Source organism: Pseudopipra pipra, chromosome 3 (genome assembly GCF_036250125.1).
Source record: "Pseudopipra pipra isolate bDixPip1 chromosome 3, bDixPip1.hap1, whole genome shotgun sequence".
Classification (NCBI taxonomy): Eukaryota; Metazoa; Chordata; class Aves; order Passeriformes; family Pipridae; genus Pseudopipra; species Pseudopipra pipra.
Genome location: NC_087551.1, coordinates 67138838 through 67161661, shown reverse-complemented (window position 1 = coordinate 67161661; position 22824 = coordinate 67138838). Strand labels below are relative to the sequence as shown.

The following is a 22824-nucleotide window of genomic DNA, read 5'->3' as shown; positions in this document are numbered from 1 at the left end:
CCCTGAAGAAATGCGTTGCAGAAAGTGAAGTAACTGCTTATCATTGCTATCCATTTCTCCAAGTCTGAGTTTCAGCCATGTTCTCCATCGGTAGTTCTGAGCTGCAGTAAATTCCTAATGATACTGTAATTCCTTCTATTCCAAGGGAATTCTGTTATAAATGGGCTTAAGGATAAGGCACAAAATATGGAATGTGTTGTTAATTTCAAACACCCCAAGTGTTGCATTGTGTACTGGGGTTAAATGTTATTTATCTGTAACAGGAATTCTGTTGCAGATTTACTAAAGGAAAGGTTTTGAACAGTACTAAACAGACGTATAAATTCTTTTCAGTAAATGAGTTCAAAAGGCAGCTGTGTTCAGTAAACATTTGAAGGAGAACGAGAAACAGGACAAGATGACAAAGGAGGCATTGTCTGGAAATGTGATATCTGGTAACTGCTCTGCAGAAGTGTTTTTTCAGTAGACAAGTAATTTTAGAGCTAATCCATTTAGAAACCATGAAAAATTATTTTAATTGCTCAATTAAAATTGCATCACTACTTCATTTGAATTTCAAGATGTGCATCATTTAAAGCAATCAAAACACTCTGAAATCCTGAAAGATTTGTATGACTGCTTTTTATTGAACTGGGACACTGAAAAGCACAATAGTTAATTATTTAATTTTTCATTATTGTCTTTCAAAGTATTATTCTGTTAAGTGGAGGAACAGTTTATGTGTATCTTTACAGATTTTAGAAGAGCTGCACTTATTTTTACCTGGAAAAACCATTTTTATAATTAGGAGGAACTTATGTAGCAAAGCACATAATTTGTGAGAACAGTGCTATACATAAAAAACCCCAAGACTTTACTACCATAATACAAATATCCCATAATTTACTTGTTATTCACAAGGTTACATTTTCTTTTACAAAGGAAAATCCTTCACATGGTTCTTGAAAGTACTAATAATATCTTGAACTACAGGATCTAAGGATCAAGTTGAAAATGTTTGTGTAAATCCTTTGTTGACAATGAAGGATTTTCTTTGCTTTCAACAGCTACATCCAGCTTAATTTATCATTCCAGGATAAATGTAAGGACTTGAAGTAATATAAACAGAAAATACAGTTGTGACTTATATGATAATCTGCAACACATGAAGATTTCTGTAAAATTTTACGTCAGAGCTTTCCCTTTAACACATCACTTGTTAATGTATATCAAATTACTAGTGTGACTGCCAGCTCTGATCATTGTCAAATACATTTTTTTACAATCCAAAATAACAATTGAAATGCTAAAGATAACCTTTAATTCCCTGAAAGCCTTCTATAAGTCTGTATGCACAGGGAACTCTGCTTGGTCTTTAATAAGACTTATATATATTTTATTTCCAACTCGGGCGCAGTTACTGTCTTTTCTGATCTGTTTTTTTTTTTTAATAAATTGAAAATGTGTTGCAGATTGTTTCAGTTTCTGAATTTACAACATATTTAAAAACACATGTATATCCTTGTGTATATGTGTGTATGTATGTACAGACTGAAAACAATCCTATAGATGGAATGTCAGTGGATGCCACATTTCTGTGAGATTGTGGTGCCTTTATCCTATGCCCAGAGAAACAAACCCACTCTCCTTCTCCTGCAGAGAGTCTCAGGTTTTCAAAGCCTGCTTTCAGTTGCATTCCCAGGCTGTCTGCCTTATTCCTGAACTTGAATTTCTGTCCAGCTTATGGTGCCTCTGCTGCATCATGTAGCTTTCAATTTAAGAAACTCTTTCAGTCCTCCAATTTTTTATGATTTTCTGGTAACTGACGTTTCTGACATTTTAACAGTTCTCTGCAGAAGCTTTTTACCTCCTTCAGTCATTTTTCTCTAGCCTTCCAAGAATACAGGAAAATTCTATAAGCTGAAAGGACCAATTAGAAAAGAAAATAAAGGGACAGGATATAAAACGATATACTTCTAGACTGAAGACCATCTTTGATTACTAGGGATTGCAAGTCTTCAGAAGTTGGTGATCCCATGTCTGTTCTCTTTGAGTTTTCTTCTGTCATCCTTTGTGACATCTGGGCTTGACTACTGCCGAGATGGGCTGCAGAACTGAGTGGAGAATGAGGGCTGATCCTATATAACTATTTTTTTTAATTTATATTCTAAGGCTTCTTAGGCCTGAGGAGTGGTATCAGGAAGGCAGTGCCTTCCTTCATGTGTAAGGCATATAACTTCTTTTTATTTGAGATTTCTGTCTTTACCACCGGAAGAATACCAAAATACTACCCAGTTTTATATTTTATAAAAATATTTTATTTTTATATTTTATAAGACCTTTAGTAAAACTGTAGAATATATATTAAAAATGGGGAAATTTTGAAACAGATTGCATTGCACTATTATATATATAATTTAAATAGTCTTGCCTTATTCACTCGTTGAAGAACATAAATGCCACTCTAGAAAATTCTGATTAAATTTTTGACCAAAATACATTGAATTCAATCTACAATACAATCGCTATAACTGCTGTATACTAGGTATTTCAGTTACGACCTCTCCCAGTGAAGGTTACCTTGATAAGAAAAGAATTATTTTTTTTTACATCAAACTGTGAGGTTAAAACATGAAAGCATAGCTACTCTTTTTGACTATGTTAAATTGTTCCCATCATGTCTTCTAACCAATCTTGCCTTGCATTATATCATCAGATCTTCATATTTAAATGTAGATTCAAATTTAAATTTAAAATAGTTTTAGATTTATCCTTTAGCTCATGACAGCACAGTTTTTGGTATTTTCATACATCGACTTGATATCTGATGAAGAGCTCACTCTACCAAGAGGAACCTGGTCTTTTGCTGCACCTGTGAGTCCTTACTCAAATAGATGGGTTGTGGTCCTCAGTCTGCAAAAGCTGTCGTATTTTCCACAGATTTGATCTGTGCTGAACTCCTCCAGCCACAGGTCACTGCAGGGATTAAAAAAGACTTTTTCTTTTGTTGTTTGATGTGGATTCCCAGTACATCTTTATCCTTGAACGCTGAAGATCAGATGCCCACTGCTCCTTCCAGGAGCAGCAGAGGAGATGAGGGGAAGAAAAATCTCCTGACCTAAATGTAGAGGTGCACAAGGGCAGGTATGTGAGACAAAGATGAATCAGAGAGGGTCTAGGAGAGCCAGGGGATGGGAAGGGAGAGCAGAGCAGAGCAGCACAAGGAAACATACAGAGAAGAGGGATTTCACTCTGATGGGGTTTTCTGAATTTCAGGTCTTTGCTTTCTGTCTCTTCTGTTGCCTCAAGGAGGACTTTAGAAATAAGGCTTATGTGTCAAACACATAGCTTAAAATTATGTACCCGTGTCCTGCATTAACTGGGCCTCCCAGCTGGCCCTGCAGCTACAGCAGGGGAGGCAGCACTGTCTTCGGAGGGCTCAGGAAGCCTTTTGTGAGGAAGCCCACAAGGGGCCTCTTCTCACATCTCTCAGTAGGCACAAACAGAATAATAACAGCACCGGCAAAGGACAATCTATGTAATCTTCTCCTCTAGTGACTCAGAGTGTTCCTTTATGTAATACAGCTGTGCTTTTTGCCATTATTCTAGAGATGGTGACTCTTCATATCAGTCTGCGTGACTCTTCATATCAGTCTGCCTGAAAATATTTTATAACATGAGGCCACAAAATAATGCATTTTTGCTCAGAGCTTATGAGAGAGTGACATATAAAGATTGCCCTGGCTGCAGACTGCATTATTCAAGAGGTATAAAGTCCGTAACTGTTTCCCATATGTCTTCTGAAGTGACTGCCCTCATATTGTAATATCTCACAGTGCCCCATAGCCTTGAAAAGCAATGTTATCCTTTATAAGGGAAATGCTGTTTAGTGATTCTTTAAAGTGTATTGGCACTGTTTTCCGTGGCTATTTAGGAAAGAAAAAGAAAAAGAAAAAGAAATATTTTTACTAATAAATAGTGGTATTTTGTACTCTAGCTTTCAAAACTAGAACTTTTTGTAGCTCCAGGGATCATGACATTAATATCAGGAGTCTCTTAATGCTTTAATATCAGAAACAGGTTCTGTATTAAGCTGGCAGTAGGAGGTCCATTGTTTGAAGGCATATAATACCTTATTCTGTACACAAGTCACCATTGAGAAATAATTTCCTACTCTTACCTCAGCCAAGGATTTTCATTTTATCCATCATTTCTGGAGAAAGAGGAGTTTCTTTTTAAGCAAATATTCCATGTGGATGATTATATAGAGAGATCTTCATGATAGAATCTGACCATTTTTAATTTTTATTATGAAAAACCATAAGGATTATGGAAGTGCCTTATAGAGGTGATTCCTTCATCTGACACCCTCTTTGGCAGCATGATCAATGTCTGACTCCACTTTCTGAAAAGCAGGGTAGGGTAGGCCAGTAGGGCTGACAGTGGGAAACACTTACAAAGAAATTTCATCTTATGAAGCAGGTTTTGTTTTCATAATCCAGTGAAGAAGCTCAGAGAGTGTTTCCTAAAATTTACAGTGTCAAGCTCCCTGGACAACTCTTTCCCCTCCCACCCTTGGTTTAAATGATCTTAGTCTAAAACTATTCCACTTTGTGTATTGCCTTTGCACTGATACCTTGCATCAGTATGCCACAGATTTTTTTTATGACAGTGTAAACAGCTGTTTTAGGGACTTCTGGTTTCCCAGTATTATAAGGCACTGTAGACAGTTGTTTGTAGACAAACATCAAAAAATCAATACATGTTACCTTGTAATCAAAGGGATTTACCATTTAGTCATTTTAAAGTTTGCTAGACAGTACCTGTGTGTAGTTTGAAATCAACACTTCGGGAATCATTTAAGAATAAATGTCTTCAATTGTAATTAAGCCATGGAATAGGGAGGATGGGAGACTGTGGTTAAGGATCTCTTTTCTAACAGTAAATTTTATTTCATGTTTGATAAACATAGGATTACTTGACAGTAACAGTCTGGATTTTGGGTTTTACGTAAATTGGTCTATGTGAAAGTATTTAAAACAGGTGTAAAAAGCAAAATAAAGTTGGGCCAGCACAAACATCCTTTTGCAGAGCAGACTGTTAAAGTCACAGGCAGACACAAAACATTTTTAACAGGTGATTGCAAAACATTGACATAAAGCGTCATTTTTTCTGATAGCTTTCAAAGTCCTTGACTGCCATATTTGATGGTCATTACCTCATAAAAAAACAAATGCTTTGTACATTTATGTTCTATTACGGAGATAATGAATTAGAAATTGAGGACGTGTTTGTTTACTAATTGGCAGTATATAATTTACAACCCTTTTGTAAAATAATGCAAGGAGACACTCCACAGTTTGCACTGATGGTATGTGTATCCAGTGACACAGTTAAACTGGTATAATTTCTCCAAGTTGTGACTCTGTAGTAGTTAGACCATGCAGTAGCCAAAGGACAACTTTCCCTTACAGTACATCCCTCTTAGCAAACTGAGCAGGGTAGCCATTCCTTTCTCCTAGGAGGAGGAATGGAATGAGTGTGGGGTTTTTTGTTTATCTGGATGATTTTTTTTTTAATGTGCTTTACTAGTATTTACTTCAGAAGTGCTGTGAGGCCAGATTGTCATCACATCATTTATACAAATTCTCACCAATGACAGGTTTCACTCAGGCATTTTACAACACATCAGGAGCTAGAACTCAAGCAGCCAAGCTGTCTCTGTTTCTATCAGGAGGGCACAGTGTTGGCCTGACTATGGCAATTCACTGGAAACCTGGAGCATGGGTCAGGTGCTGGGGTTTCAACTGATGGCCCCTCCTAACTGGTATGGGAGATATCTGGTTATCAGCTGAGTTGACCGTTGGAAATTGGGTTGAGTGCTCCTTCTTGAGCTCCTCTGGTGTATGCCTTAACCATATTAGTCAGAGGAGCTACCAGGACACAGGGATAATTCTTTAACATTTAGTCTGTTTACCTAAGCGTTGAGGTTTATACAATCACGTGGCATATGTGAGTAGGAATTTCTGTCCATCCCCTACTGCAAATCTCTATCAATAATGCAATTTCAACCACATTTGAGTGTGGCCCAGTATTCTCAGAGATACTGCAGCCTCAGCAGGCTGCAGAGGAAAAAAAATTGTTCTGTCACTGCCAGTGCAAAGAAAGGCTGAATTATAAACTTACCCTTGATTAGATACTGGAGTATCAGTCCACAAGAGCCTAGCCACAAATGACCTGCTACTGGAAAAGCACCCATGAGACTTTCTACCCTATTAGACACTCAGTGAATCCAGTGAAACTGCAAGACATAACTTCATAGGAAGATGGGCCCTATTATTTCCACTGTTGTTCATAAACAATTCCTTGTCTATTTTTTTTTTTTAATTTAATTATTTTTTTTTAAACAGAAAAATACTGTCTTTGAAGTATGTCATCTCTTTGTTGCTGAGTATTGAGATTAATGCTGAGCTGCAGATGCATTTTCCAATGCCCATCCTTCTTTAAAAGAAAAAATTATAGTAAATGTGTCAGGCCAAGGTCTTTATATGTTTGCATAGTGTTCAAAGTACCTCAGAGGATAAAAGGAATAAGAAGTTTTTCATCCTAAAATCAAAACAGTGAAAAACTGTAACTTTCTTCGGCATAAAGACAGCACGGTTTGCTTCAGCTGATTACCTTTGATATTAAATAGCATGTTTGGCACAAAGCTGATAAGAAAGCTAGTTCAAAGAAAGCTAAAACTGCTGTTTTCAAAAGCATGGTATCAACAATATTCCTTTTGTTAAAACTGGAAAACATGTTTAGCATAATTGCTAAGTACTCTAAACCCAGAATTCTTTGTGTATGGAGAGTTCATTTTCCTTTTCAAAAGGAGTTACAGTAACTACTGCAGTACCACTACTGCAAAGTTACTGATTATATCAAGTTATATTCGAAGCCTGGATAAAACTAAAACCCCATTTCTTTAAGGTATTGTGCAAGGACATGATAAGAATCAGTCTCTGTCTTTGAGGAACCCACAGGCAGACCAGATAAAAAAATGGTAGAAAAACAAAAACACCTGCTTTTCTGTTAGAGCCAAGGAACCAAGATAATGAATGACTTAACCTATAATCGTATCTCTGGCAGATCAGCATATTCACCTAAGATATCTAATGTCCTAATCCAGAAGCAATAAAGAACTGTAAACTGAGTTTGCATAAGGACTCCATCAGTCTTAATTGTGAAAATCCTTTTAGCCCTTTTCAAAGATTTAGCATAATGGGAAAATTAAGATAACATAATTGCAATTAATTCTGCTGGATTTACTTTTTACGGTTCAGTGACGTATCCTATATAAATTCAAGGAACTGGACCTTTGAGCTTAATGTCTTTTATACTGAAATTATTCAAATTATTCAATGGTTATTCAATAATTATTTCAAAATATTGGAAGTAATATACTAGATTAATTGTTTGTTTTGGAAGACAGTTGCATACCAGTGCATCAGACCATGTTTATGTTTCATTTTAATGGAAGAAACTTCTTCATAGAGAAGCATGTCAAATGCCTTTAAACACATATGCTATGTGATTGTGAGGTCATCAGAAGTCAACATCTACAAAAAATCCTCAATCATAGTTTTGTGATCACCTTCCAGTGTTGCTACTTTATTGTCTTTTATTTCAGGATGTTGGCAGAGAATGGAACTGTGATACAGTCTAATCAGGAGATGATAAGACAGAGAGATAAGGCAAAAAACCTCCACATTTAGGAAGCCAAATTAATCAAGATATGCAGCTTCTTTTTACAGCAGAATGAGCTGCTAAGGGCCTGTCAACCCCATCCTCTCTCTGCAGTAAGTCCCTAGAGAACATGAATTGCCATATCTGAGTCTGTGTTTTCAAAACCAAAGCCTAAATGCCTAAATGCCCCTTTTATATTCCAGAGAAGACTGTGTTCATCAAATAGATTGTTTGACTTAAGGGAATTCTCCTCCAACACATGAAAATATTATTAAGAGGAGATGATTTTTTCCTCCATATTCTCTGTGTTAAGATGTCTTAATGATCAAGTAGTTTGTGGCTTCTTTGCATTGGATACATGGTAGCTCTCACCAGTATAATAACTGAAGAATGTCCAGCAATTATTTATACAGATAATTCGATTCAATATCTGGAATTCTAGACTAGAAGGGTGTGGGGGTTTTAATATTGCTTCTGGTTATTAATGTTATTTCACCTTCATTCTATCTCCCAGGACACATAAGAATGCCCATCAAGAGTGTCCATGACTGGGAGGGAAGAACTAAACTGGAAATTTCAAAAGTTTGAAAGAAACAGTAGGGAAACAGACTATGCACAACCCAACAGCTGTTCTGTCACTAAGAGAATACATGCTTCCTTTTGATTTGTGTATTTTTACTATTATATTGTTGAACAGATACATTTTATTTTGTCCATTGAATAATAAAGGTCCCACTGGAAAACTTAAACATTCATGTAGATCATTACGAGACTCTACTGCTGTTTCTAAGTAGATGTTACACCCTTGGTAGATTATTCAAAACCTGGCTTTTCTTCTTGCTAAACCTTTATCAGAGAACTTGATAGTTTTCAGAAGCTATTTTTTTACATGAATTTACAAGCCTCTCCCTGTTTTGATTTAACTGCAGACAGTGACCAAGCCCCACGCAGCCATTCGTTCACTCCCCACCATTGGGACTGGGGAGAGAGTCAGGAGGATAAAAGCCAGAAAACTCGTAGGTTGAGATAAAGACAGTTTTTAATAGGGAAAGCAAAAGCTGCACACTTAAGAAAAGCAGGGAATTAATTCACTGCTTCCCATGCTCAGGCAGGTGTTCAGCCACCTCCAGGAGAGCAGGGCCCCATAATGCATAGTGGTTACTTGGTAAAATAAACACTATCACTCCAAATATCCCCCGCTTCCTCCTTCTTTCTCCTGCTTTATGTACCGAATGTGATGCCATATAATATGGAATATCCCTTTAGCCATTTTGAGTCACTTGTCCCAGCTGTGCCTCCTCCCAAATTCGCATGCATCTCCAACTTTCTTGCCAGCATGGCTGTATGAAAAGCAGAGAGGGCCTTGTCTCTGTGTAAGCCCTGCTCAGCAGAAACATTTCTATTATCATTGCTGTGTTCAGCACAAATCCGAAACACAGCCCCATACTAGCCACTGGTAAGAAAATTAACTCTACCCCAGCCAAAACCAGCACACTCCCTCAAACAAAAATTGACTCAGAATTACATTGTAAGGGTTATGCCATATGTTGAAAATCACAGAGGTCAGTTTTGAAACAAATAAGTACCAGGAATAGATACAGAAACCACATTGAATAGAATCTACTCTGGCTATCTATTGTTTATCTTCAGCCAACTCCCATTGTAGGCAGTGAAGAGCTAGCAGACACGGTACAGTGCCCAAACAGCAGTGCCTATACTGCACAGAAACATTGGCCCCATTGACTCGGTGCTGCGCTCTGCGGTGGCTTTGCTTCCTGTTGTAGAACCTTCTGTGTTTCTACACCTGGATCTGAATCCCAGCCACGTTGTACTCCTCGGATAATTACGGACCTAATTACGGGCTAATCAAGAGCCCCAAGGAACTCAAACACAGGTCTTGCAGAAAGTGGCATAGGACCTATGGAAGCTAGGATGCCTGGGGGATAGGTCAATACAAGTTTGTAAACTTCACCGGTCCACTAAGATTTGGTGCAAACCTGTGAGAAATAACTACACATTATAGTTCTTAAACAGCTGTCAAAATACAAAGGGAATTGCTGGAAGAAAGAAAGATTACCTGTGTCATAGGGGACTTACCATTATGACTTTGCAGGGAAAAAACATTCTTTGACATACATCACATGTTCACAAAAAATACATGATAGATGATGGGGGGTGTGTTCATCTCTGTTCTCCTTAATTGTTTTCATCTGTAGAATTCAAAAAGAAGTAGATGATTAGACAGAGAACTTCATAAGGAGTTACCTTGTGATTTGATTTGTAATTAATTTGGAAATTGGAATTGAGGCAGTTTGTAGTAGAGCAAAAATAGAGTCGTGTATGGTACATTCCTAGCAGAGCAAGAGCTGGCAACCAGTGCAGAAAGCTTCCCTTCAGCATAGTTTCCATGAATCTCTATGTGCTGGTTTTCATTAAGGAGCTTTATTCTCTTGTGTGTTCTTCCAAAATGTCAAGCTTTTATTAAGGTTAGCCTGTAGAATTGTTTTTTGCAGAAAGCACATTTTAATCTTTGTACTGCAGGCATCAAATTGCTATTGGAAGCAAGCAGTGAAAGGAGCTGGTTAGGAAGACGTAAAAATGAGCTGAGAACATGAAGAAGAATCCTGACCAAAGCTTGAGCTGAGATCTGCTTGAGTTTTATATGACAGCTAATCTCTGCTTCAGTTTCCCAGTTTCTGAATACTACAGCTTACCCAGTGTTTATGAACCACCCAAGAGAACTGCAAAGTGATCAGTCGCAGAGGAGAGCGGCAACAAATAGCAGGTGTGGATTTATTGCATATGGGGGAAATCTCAGTTGTGTACAGTATTGCCTTGTTCAGAAGCAGCTCTGCCTTCCTCAGCTAGTACAAGTAAATTAAAGGTCAGGGAATACAAAAATGGACATTTATTGGGACATTGCAGTGTTTAGGTAAGTATATAGTCCTCTGTAGCTAATGTTCAGAAAGGAATTAGTTCTTGCAAGCTGAAAGCTCCAAAAAAGGTTAAAGTAATGTACCAACTTTTTCCTCACTATCTTTGTTCTTCAATCTTTCTTTATTATTCATATTTGGCTCCACATGTCTTAAACTTCAATATGTATCTTGCATGTTTTTTCTAGGTAGAGTTAGCAACCCCAGGACTTTTTCTCTTCTTTAGTAAACATGTTGATTCTATCCGGATTCTTATCTGCTGTAAAACCACTTTATGTATTATTGCTGTCCACAGATGTATTATTGCTGCCTCTGTGATACTGCCAGACTAAGGCTGAATGCTCCAAGATTATTATTTTATGTGGACTAATAGTAGCAAAAGATTTTATCTATGAAATTCCTGAATAGTGAGATCTGGCACAATGCTCTTGGTTCTGAGAAATAAGGTAAAGCATATTTTCATGTAGATACTGAGTGATTTTGCAAATCATACGAGTAGCACAGATAAGAAATGGGAAAGGTATTCATATAATCTTAAAATCATAGAACGGTTTGGGTTTGAAGGGAACCTCGAAGATCATCTATTTCCAACCCCACTGCTGTGGGCAGGGACATCTTCTACTAGACCAGGTTGCTCAGAGCCCCATCCAACCTGACCTTGAACACTTCTAGGGATGAGGTATCCACAATTTCCCTGGGTAACCTGTTCCAGTGCCTCACCACCCACACAGTAAAGAATTTTTTCCTAATATCTGATCTAAGCCTACTCTCTTTCAATTTAAACCCATTCTCCCTTGTCCTGTCAATACATGCCCTTGTAAGTAGTCTTTGCCTGTCTTTCCTGTAAGTTCCCTTCAGATATTGGAAGGCTGCAATTAAGTCACCCCAAAACCTTTTCTTTTCCAGGCTGAACAATCCCAATTCTTTCTGCCTTTCCTCATAGAAGAGGTGCTCCATCCCTCTGATCAACTTTGTGATCCTCCTATGGAGTCACTCCAACAGCTTGATGTCTTTCCTGTGCTCAGGACCCCAGAGCTGGTTGCAGTACTCCAGGTGGAGTCTCACCAGAGCAGAGTAGAGGGGCAGAATCACCTCCCTCGACCTGCTAACCACTCTGCTGACCACTCTGCTTTTGATACAGCCCAGGTTACCACTGGCTTTCTGGGCTATGAGTGCACGTTGCTGGGTCATGTCCAACTTCTCATCCCACAGCACCCTCAGTTCCTTATTGGCAGGGCTGCCCTTGATCTGTTCACCCTGCAGCCTGTACTGATACCGGGGATTGCCTTGACCCAGGTGCAGCACCTTACACTTGGTCTTGTTAAACCACATGAGATTCCCATGGGCCCAATTCTTCAGCCTGGATAGGTCCCTCTGGAAGGCATCCTATCCTTCAAGTGTATAAACCACACCACTCACCTTAGTGTCATCTGCAAATTTGCAGAGGGTGCATTTGATCCCTTCATCTACGTAATTAATGAAGATACTAAATAACACTGGTCCAAATACGGACCCATGAGGGACACCACTTGTCCCTGATGTCCACTGGGACTCTGAGCCATTGACCTCTACCCTCCAGATGTGACCATCCAACCAATTCCTAACCCACCTAGCAGTCCACCTATCAAATCCATCACTCTCCTATTTGAAGAGAAGGATGTTGTGGGGGACTGTGTCAAAGGCTTTACAAGAATACAGGTAAATGACACGTGTAGCCCTCTCCTTACCCACTGATGTAGTTGCTCCATCATACAAAGCCACTATGTTGATCAGATGGGTTTTTTCCTTGGTGAAGCTGTGCTGGCTGTCTCGAATCACCTCCTTGTCCTCCATGTGCCTTAGGAATTATTGTAGGAAGTGTCATAGGGACCATTTCTCTTTTACTTCTTCAGAAAACTCATTACTACGAATCTTTCATGTTGATCTTCCCATCTAAGAATAACCAAACATATTTTGCCAGAAAGGAGTAGTTTCCATTTTTCCTTGCCATCTCCAGCCCAATTACATTGTTCTGTGATTTACAGTGACTGTTTCTCACATAGAAACTCTTCCTCTTTGTTAGAACATTAATTTCCTAACATTTTTCATTTTGTTTATTAAATATGAACAGGAAGAGTTTCTTCTTGATTTTCATTCTGGTTTTCCCTGGCACACCTGGGTCCATAGCAGACCTTAAACAGCATCTAAAGTCTCTGCCAGTTGTTCTAACCCTGTCATACTCTTTGTCCCTCCTTTGAATTCGTCCCTGACTGTGATCCACATGGCCATGAAATTTTCCCCAGACCTCAAGAAAGAAGACAGAGACGTGACAAAAAGTGCTATATCACATGCACAAACTATCTCCTTCCCTTCTGCTCCCTGTTCGTCGCAGGTTTCAATGTGGAACTCAGTGTGCACACCCTACATAGACGGGGGCAGAAATGGCACAAAAAATTGGAAAGAAGAAGAAAATGTTTTAGTGTCTCTGGTCCCCAGAAGAAGTTTTCCTGCTGTCTCTCATCTCCACATTCTCGGCCTGAGCAATGTCACAATGCAGTTATTTGTTCCTTTATCCAGTCTATATAAATCCAGTTCTACCCCTCTCATCTCGCTTTGCCCCCCTAAGCCATTTAAATGGCTGTTGTTGCCACTGTGCTAAAATACTTCATGAACCTTAGTATATTTACTCATAAGACTTCTGAGGTCTGGGAGCTTTAACAGTTCTATTTAAGTATGGAGCACCCGAGGTCAGATAAGAAATCTAGAGCTAGTGATAGACCCTAATGTGCACATTGCTCATGGCAAGGGTGCACTGCATAACCCCAGGTTTTGTAATGTTTTTTTTATCTAGAAGGAATAGTGGTAATATAAAATGCAGTAGAGACTGTACTGAAATCATATAAGGGTCATCCTTGTTGCAAAAAATTGCAAAATTCCCATTGGGATTCATTGATGATACATGAACATGATGATTCCAAGGGGAGAGTCTCTGAAGCTAGAATCAGTGTTAGGTCCCAAACTGTCTTTTGGTGCTTCTTGAACATTTTCATAAGCAAAGGGAAACAGAATATAAGGCAAAAAATGTGTCAGGAAAAAAAGTCTATTTGCTGCTGAAGAAGACCGCCCACTGTGATTGTGGGTATGTTTGATATTCTGTCATATCTATAATTTTAAACTATTAGTGGCAGTTTCCATATTTTCTAATAGAAAGGCCCATTACTATTTAATGCCATTATATTATAATTAAATGGTTTTTATTTTATTGTTACTTGAATAATTGAAGTATTATTAATAACCTATAAAAATGCTCACAATTTAGTACATATAGGAAGCAATGCCAAGGTAGTCTCTTCCCTGACAGCCATATTCAAATGGGTTTAAAATCAGTATGATTTTTAAATGTGTAATGTAATGCTTCTCTGCTACTATGTGATAAAAAGAAGTCTTAGGTCAGAACCCCTCTCTCAGTAGTCTCAGATGTTAGCTTTTATTTCCAGAAAAAAAGAAAGATTATTCTAAGGCATCCAGTTTTCCTTAGAAATACTGGGTTGGGTTGAAGTTCTTCTTTTTAATTACTAAGGCTGAGCAAGGTTTTAATAACCAGTAACTGCAGCTATGGAATACTTGTACAGTTATCAAGAGGCAAAAAGCTGTGTGGGCTTATTTATTTTTTTATTTTTAATTCCCAAATTTCTTTCTTTGTCTGTGGAATTGTAAATCTTAAGTTAGTCTTTTAAGGCTGATGTAAACCTTCCCCCTTTCAGAGGGAGCCAATATTTGGAGCTGGAACTTCAGACAGAGTAAATCAATAAAAATAAAGTAGGGATTTGATATAGTGTAATAGGTCAGGAAAAAGGAATGGAACTACTTATAAATCATAAATCAACTTGGTTGTATAAATAGTTTTCATATAAAAGTTAATGAAAATGTCTTGTGTATTTCAGGCAAATGAGTATATGCAATAGCTATGCATGCTCATTTCTCTTCTGCAATTATTATTCCCTTTGAAATAACATATTTTAGGGCATTAAAAAAAAAAAAAAAAAAGCAAAGGCCCCTTGCAGCAGGGTCCATATATTGCTTTATGGGGATACATTTTTTCAGAATCAAATTGTCTATTCCAGTTTACATATATATTTCATACCTGAAGTATTAAGATGCAGGGGAAACAATTCTTAGCCTTTCAGTAACAGAGAATTAAAAAACTTTTGTCCTTTTTTTTTCTTTTTTTTTTTTATTTAATATCTGAAGCCAAAGTAAATGATGGCAGTAAGTTTTTCCCCATTACATTTCAGTGTCAATTTTCAGTGGAGAAGAGGATGGTCCAAGAGCAAATTTCAATATGTTTTATTTCAGTAGATATTACTAGAGGGGCCGAGAGGATTCAGATAAACTGAAAGATTACAGACTACACAGCACAAAGAAGATGCTTTGTGTGTCTCAACTTTATTTTAATTCAGAAATTGAGACATTTTTCTGAAGTGATAGGTTAGGTCAGAACTGACTGGGCCTTCATCTCATCTTCTGTGCTTCCCTCCATCTTCTACTTCCATCCACTCTTCAAATTTTTGTACACCAGTGAAGTACACCATAGTAAGAGAGGCTCGAGACAAATGGTTGAACAGACTTGCATATTTCTGGAATGTTTATGTCAATTTTTTTTCCTCAATTACCTTACCTTTCCTAACTTATTTGAAGTGAAAATGCTTTCTGGGAAGGTCTGTCTCTCTCCATAATTATATAGGGATCTCTAGGTTGACTATGATATTAATATTTACATGGTTAAATGGGAACATTTATCTGAATATTGGGAGCTCCTCATTTATAAGGAACTTCCTACAAAACTAATGAGGTCCAGAATAAAACTGTTCTAGAGAGGGAATTTCCTTTATTGCCATTTTGTACTTCTCCAAGATCCCAAAAAAACAAAGCAAAACAAAAATACCCTTAAAAAAATATGTGCAATGAAGAAGTGAAATCATATATATATGTCCCTCTTACCCTTTCAAAGTAGAAGTTTTCTGATTTATAAATACAATTAAATAAACATATAGAAAAAAACTCACAAAATTTGCATATGAATCACAATTAAAAATGAACTTGTAGATTAATTGTTTTCCAAAAAGTTGTCCTTTTCCAAGAAGAAATTACCTTGCTTGTATTTCATCATATCAATGTTTGAAATAGAAATACTTCATTAGCTAGACTGTTTGGGGAAGTTATGAAGTTAGCGGTTTGACAGATTTGAAAACAAATTACTAAATCTGTAGCGAGCTGTTATTTTCAGTTCCTATAACCCAACAGTCAAAACTCCTAAAGAAACTTACTTGCTGACTTCTCTAAAGGAACTACTGATTTTCTTACAAAGAAGTAAAACAAAAAAATGCAGAACGATGCAAAGGCAGGAAGGGGAAGTGAACTTCAGTTTTTTGGGGGGACAGGAGTGGGGGGAACACACACATAAGAAAAAGAAAAATTCCAACAAACCAACCAAACAAAGAAAAAAAAACACACAAAAACACAAAACCAAACCAAACAAACAAAAAACCCCACCCACACCACCGAAGACCCACTAGAGACTGGACAGCCAAGAATGGAGATGGCCAAAATCACCAGTCACTTTGGGAAGCCTTAAGCTTTTATTTCAGGATATCACTCTATGGAAATAATTCATTCCTTATCACTTCCCTGTAGTCATGCAGTCAGATAAGGGACTGGCAAGTGCTGGTGCACATGTTGGGCAGATGGATTTCACAGCTGCTTCCAGGACACAGAAGGAATTCAGGGATGGCAAAACACACAGTAATACCTGAGCAAATCCTGGAAACCATGCAGCAAAGTTGGTTGGTCTATACACAGGAATTTTGGGTGGTACCCTAAGAAGGGTGCCCATAGGGTATGAAGTTTTACCTCCAGGAAACTTGTAAGTACTTGCTTTCTTCATGGAGAATATGCCCACAGGGAAACTCTACAGCTTATATCATCCCATCTCATTACTTTTACAAGTAGAACCCACCAGAAGGATTTTACCTGTGCAGGTCCCTCTGTCTTGTGTTTTCCTGCCCTGATTTCACTTAAGGAAAGGAGAGTTTGTTTTCTTTTCTTAAGTGAGCCCAAAATGCTATCCAGAATCAGACTGTGCTTGCAATGGAGACCAGAACATAACCCATCTTTTATATTAATGCCCTTGGGGGCTGAAATGGCATTATTTTAAACTGCAGAGAGGTGTATCAGTATGATAGTTGTGGATTGCAGAATGGACTTGTTTTACAATAACCCCCATAGTCATAACCAGAGCTTCAGTGTGCTGAACACAAGCCCATCTGTGCTAGGTGCCTGCAGGCAGTGGGAGCCCACCAGAGCTGCCCATGGGCAAGAAAAGGCAGGAGCAGGTACAGGCATGAGCAGCGACAGAGTTGGCGCATGTTTATCATTCTACTGTGCAGCTCAAAGGAAAAAAACTATCAGTAACTCTAGTAGGCTGTCTGACTAGGTCTGTATGGAAACGAGTAAAAGGCTGTCAAGAGAAAGGCAGAAAGGCAGGAGGAGGGTCTGTTGGGGAACTGTAGGAACACTGTAGTTAAACCTAGCACATCTTTGGCTTGGCATGGCCTCTGGCCACCTGGAATTTCTTTCTTACCCTGGTGTCTGCCCAGTCAAGTAGATACGAGGTGTCCTCGGGCTCTCTGGTGAGTCACCTGCAGGTCCTGGCCCAGCGTGTAACCAACACTCAGTGCAGGGCACCCAGCCAGAGGAGCAGTGCAGGGTGGTGCCTCAGGGTGGTGAGCTGATGAAAATTAAGCTGGTGTAGGTATGGCTTAGTATATGTAACTGTTGAAGCAAAAATTCATGCTCATCTCTTAGCTTCTCTCTTAACCTTGTGCTTCCCAAGCATGAGCCCTGTCCCATGGGCTGGGCTTTAACAGTGTAAATGCTAGCCAGGTTAGGGGTGGATCCCCAGGTTTAGACCTTGGGCTGAACATGCTGTGTGGACACCACCTCAGCACTCGAACTGCATGTGTTCAGGTTTCTGCCTCAGCAGGTATAACCCATAAACAGACAGCCAAGCAGGCAGCGATAAGCAAGCATGTGCAGAGTCTTTCCCAGCCAGTGACCCTTTGCCAAAGTAAATTACCTTCAGTTGTCATTTAAATGAGAATAAGCTTCACTGATTACTTTTTGCATAATCATTCAGAATGAAAACAGATGTTCTTCAGCCCGTGTTTAAAGCTGCAATGCACATTTAAAGGTAGGCAAGTCTTGTTAGTGAATTAGTTTATCTGAAAAAACATATCTGGTAATGGTAACGAGAGTATATTTCTGAATCAGAAACCATTTCCCAAGCTGTTAGACATAGCCATATGCAAATTGCCATTCCAGTAATATTAAAGTTGTCCCAGCATGAGTCAAGCTTTGGTTGTTGTTTTTAAACAGCAACAGTAACTTCCCCTCAGGAAAACTGCTCTGAATCACTGTTAGGTTTGGGTGAGTGTTTTAATAGAACAATTTTCTGGCTTTAATTATTTTAATTTTACTTGCTTGCTACCTTTACATTTCTTGTTGTGACACGTTTTCAATCTACAGCCAGGAATCTGGGTTGCAGTGATATATTAGTCTTCAGAAGGAAGCAAGTCACTCTATCTAAATCATCTGAGAAATTCTTTTTTGTTTTCCAGTCTGTTTGAAATTGTCAGGACATCTCCTTTTCCTCCGAGCTTATAGACCTGAAGCATTAGCATCCCCACACATATATGTTGCTTCCTGCTGAAAGAATATTTATAGCATTTCTGACCTTTGAATGAACTTCTACGAATCAATAACAGCAAAGTGGAAAGACGGTCAGCAGTTTTCCTCTTGACCAAGTGTTGCCAGTGTTAGGCTTGGAATATCTAAGATATATTAGGAACTATATTAGAAACTACCATAACCACATTTATGCAGCATTTTTTCAGGAAATTTTAAGATTTTTTCAGCACTGTTTTGGACTTGCCATCTCAAAGATACAATACAAGATCAAAGCCAGTGGTGTCATTGATGATTTCTAAGTTGCTGTGTATCAATTTTTACATGGCAGAACTTCTACAAGAAACCTTAAGAGACAGTTTAATAATTTTTTTAGCTAAAATTTTGCCACAGGGCAAATGTAAGTGAATTAGAAACTGTTCTCGTTAATGGCTTACTGCAATTGAAACACCGTTCATTTAGTCCTGCTCCAGATTGCAGAAATAAAATTGACACAGTCACCCCTAGATGTGTGAGCACAAGCAGCCACATGAAATGCTTCAAGGCAAGGTTTGCCCGTTCACAGTCTTCTTCCTACGACCCTACAACTCAAATATTTTAAAGGACCTATCCTAATTTCTCAAATTTCTGAAGCTCCTTCCAAAATTGAAATGTTCCCATAATGAACTAGACATCTCAATGCTGTTAGCTGCCTCCTTCTTAAGGGGAAATTAATTTCCCTTCATTTCACTGCCTAAAAGCAAAGTTCCTAACTTAATTAAATCCTTTCCTTCTCCAGAGCTGGCACCTCTAGAAAGTGCTTCTTGCACTCTCCTTTACCTACCATGGGATCCTGGCCAATTAGTTCAGATTGTAACCATAAATTAGAAGCCTAAATTCCGGATGCATTGGGTTAAGTGAGATGAACCCCATTGCTAGGGGTGACAGTAATAGCTCTCACAGAGTGAGAGGTCTTCTACACTCTAATTGAGTGAATTGTTTCAGTCAGGACTGCCATTTATGCCTTTCCATAGAAGTAGCAAAGCAGAGTCTTGCTCTTTGCTGGAGCCTTCTGGTGTTGCTGTAATACACAGGACTCCTGTTTTCAAATGCAATGTTTTTATTGTGAAAATACCTCTCATAATAGCTCTATTTTTCTCCAGTATTTTCCTGATTGAATTATCTCCCAATGGAGAGACAATAACTACACTAACCTTCACAAATGTCAAAGAAACTTTTGATAGCAGCTCAAAAGAGTTTTCATAAGTTTCTTTTTCTATGTCTGTGTCATTTGAAGATTGTGTCTGCTCGTTCAGCCAGCCATGCAAATATGTCTAAAAATACAGAGAAAATGAAACAAATTTACTGAAGTTTGACAACTTCTGTTTGATCAAAAGTTGTTTGGTCAAATGTATTTTAAAAGTCAGGAAATGAAGATATTTTTAATGGATGCTATCATATTTATTATTATTATTGTTAGGTTCCTGAAGAAGAACAAAGGAAAAGACATTGCCACACAAGTTCTACATGAATTGTTAATGTCAACTTTGAATTTCCTTGTTTTTTCCTAGTTTATAAAACATTCTTAATATAGAATTGTTTTGTCTGAGAATAAATCCTGTGTTTATTCAAATACTTAGATTCATAGTATTAAATAATTATTTACTTCCTCTCTCCACATACCTATTTCCCCCTTTTTGCTTCTTTTTCTAATTTCTTTCAAGGACCAATGTACTGCTTCATGTACATCTTCAGTGCTCTTAAACAAAAAGTTGTCTTATCATTTCACTGTTCTCCAGAATTTGCATTCCAGCTTCCAGCACTCTCTAATCAAGTGAATTTTCTATGTCTTACTCTTATTCCTAACACATTTTGAGTACTTTGAAGAATTCTGTAAAGCAGGAGAAAAACTGAAGTCCTGATGTTACACCTAAGTCAGATCTCAACACTATATTGGCTTCTAACCCATCTGTCTCTAGTATAAAATTAAGACATGTTTGATTGAGACTGAATAACAAAATCAACCGTTTATTGCACCAATTCAGTAGACAAAATACATTAATAGTAATATTTCTGATGAAATTCTAGTTTATTGGTTCACTAAGGCTCCAGCAAGAAGCTAAAGAGTTCATCTGTCAATAGCACATGGATCTGAAAAAGCGACAAGGTTACAGGACAGATCCATCTGCTTTGGGACTAGCTAGAAACGAAGCCTATGGCATGGTTGGGTGATGACAAGGGAGTTTCAGCTTCTGCTGATTTTTCTGAATCACTGACACTGCCAGTGTCAATGTATGTCAGTGTGGATTACACCACCACCAGCAGTATTGTCCACTCATCATTTCTTCAAAACTGTATGACAAGTGGAACTGCTCATTGTTTTTGCTTATCTAAGGCTGGTGAATGCCCTTAAGAGCTACTTCAGTCTGTTTTGTTGTTTTCATGTCAGTGTTTAAAAACCATAGGTCATTTGTCTGTGTGACGAGGTACATGTTGTCTCTTACGATCTGTTTTCTCTCACGGTTTCACCTTACATTTTTAGCAGCTCCTCCATTTGTACAGTCCATATGGCTTCCTACCTTCATGCTGTAGTGTTTGGGAGGCCAAGCTCATTACCTTGATTCCTTAGCTCTTCTGTAGTCCATGCAGACAAGGCTCAGCTGCTTCTTTTCTCACAAATGTCTACCTACTCCCAGCTACCAAACACCTTGACTGAATCTGCAGTCAGTACCAGAACTTGAGGCAGATATTGGAGCTGGTTTAATGTCAAAATAGACCAGTCGTGCGCAGGCAACTTCTCACACATGTCACAAATACAGGAGGATGGGCTGGTCTCACTAAGAGCATGCAATTTGGTGATTTCAGAGAATGACGAGGAGCAGGAGGCTCTGCTGTCACTGGACAAGCCCGGCTGGTATTCCCAAGGTAATTCTATCCAGCTCTTTGATCTGCTGAAGAAGATGACTGGCAAGCTGGATCCCAAGGTATATTTAGAGTAAATCTTTCTGTAAATACTGTTTCAGTCAAGAATTCACCAGACAAGCTTTCATTAAGGTTTTTGATGTGATTGGTCACAAACTCTTGTTCTGGCTAAGCTTACTGCTGTCTAGCAGACTGCAGCCCAGAACTGGAAGTAGCATATTAGTCTTCTTATCAGTAGAATATGTAAACTTTCTGAATGTTTCATTCTGTATGAATGATCATGCATTTTGGCAGCTTTAGGAAGAATTGGATTATAATCAGGTAATCTCCCCGGGGAAAGAGATTAAATAGATTAAAAGGTGAAAACTAGGATTATGTTGTTTAAGTATAGGTCTGGATGGGTGAAAATGCGATTGAAGATGGTGTGACCACATTTTCTCTAGTGAGTAAACTCCTCTCTGGACACAGAAGAGTTCTGTGTCACCAAGAGATGCTCCATGTTCTCTCTTGTTTCCAATGTAGTCCAAAACTCGTTCCTGTTTAGTGTATTTTCTTGGTAGTCATTCACCTGCTTCCTGTCAGGCTATTTCTGTCAGTCAAAAAACTCAGTGATGTCCCTTGTCCCAGTACCAGTCAGGCATCCCTGTTCAGTGCCCCTGGAGGGCAGAAGTGAGGAGGGTGTTATGAGGCCAGCCTTTCCCTTATGGAGATGGTAGAAGATAAAACCCCAAACTTGATATTAATAAAATCTCTTTGTGTCATGACCAGCTGTAAAGGTGGGGGAATTTTTATTAGGTTATTTTAAACCTCTTTTTCTCTCTCTGTGAAATACAGTTTGCTTATGTTTTCCTCATATACAATGAACTTTTAATTTGCTTCTTCCCTTGTAGGTTGTTTATTTTGGTGACAGCATGCACTCAGATATTTTCCCAGCTCGTCACTATAGCAACTGGGAAACTGTCTTCATCTTAGAGGAGCTTCTAGGGGACAAAGTTACAGTGCCTGCAAAGGCTGAATCTGAGCCCTTGGAGAAGAAAGGAAAATATGAGGTAAGGGTTCCTTGCAGATGTTTCCTGGAACAGAATAAAGTAAGTTACAAAAAAGCCTCATGCCACCTGCACTGAGAATGAACCTGCTTATCTCACCATGCTGGCAGCATCAGCATCCCCCACAGACATATCCTTCTTGCCTTACCAGGAAGATGCTGTTCTGTCCCAGCTTAGGCCTTGCATGAGTGACACGGAGCTTCTACTTGGACCTAAGTCATGGATCTCAGCAAAAGAGCTGTGTGTGCTCTCCCTTAGCAACAACGCATAGTCTTCTCCTTTTTAGTAACAAGAACCTGCCTTCTATCCTACAAGGAGAAATTTCATGGACACTTATCACAAGTCCAGCACCTGAATTCTGCTGAGTTCATGACATTTCCCTGTGTGTTGTGGCCAACTGTAAACACAGGGGAATTTTTATTAGATTGTTTTAAAGCTTGCTTTCTTTCTCTGTGAAATACAGCTTGCTTGTGCTTTCCTTGTATACAAAGAACTTCTAATTTGCAGCTTACCTC

The 22824-nt window shown here is 38.5% G+C and overlaps 1 protein-coding gene across 2 annotated transcripts in view; it reads left to right on the top strand.

The window, feature by feature from the left end:
- NT5DC1 (5'-nucleotidase domain containing 1) overlaps positions 1-22824 on the top strand; it is a 128883-nt gene that overhangs the window by 87613 nt on the left and 18446 nt on the right. For both annotated transcript variants that reach the window (XM_064649718.1, XM_064649717.1), the window contains 2 exons: positions 21207-21325; positions 22154-22312. In XM_064649718.1, coding sequence (XP_064505788.1) covers positions 21207-21325; positions 22154-22312 — 278 coding nt within the window. The remainder of the gene's footprint in view (positions 1-21206; positions 21326-22153; positions 22313-22824) is intronic.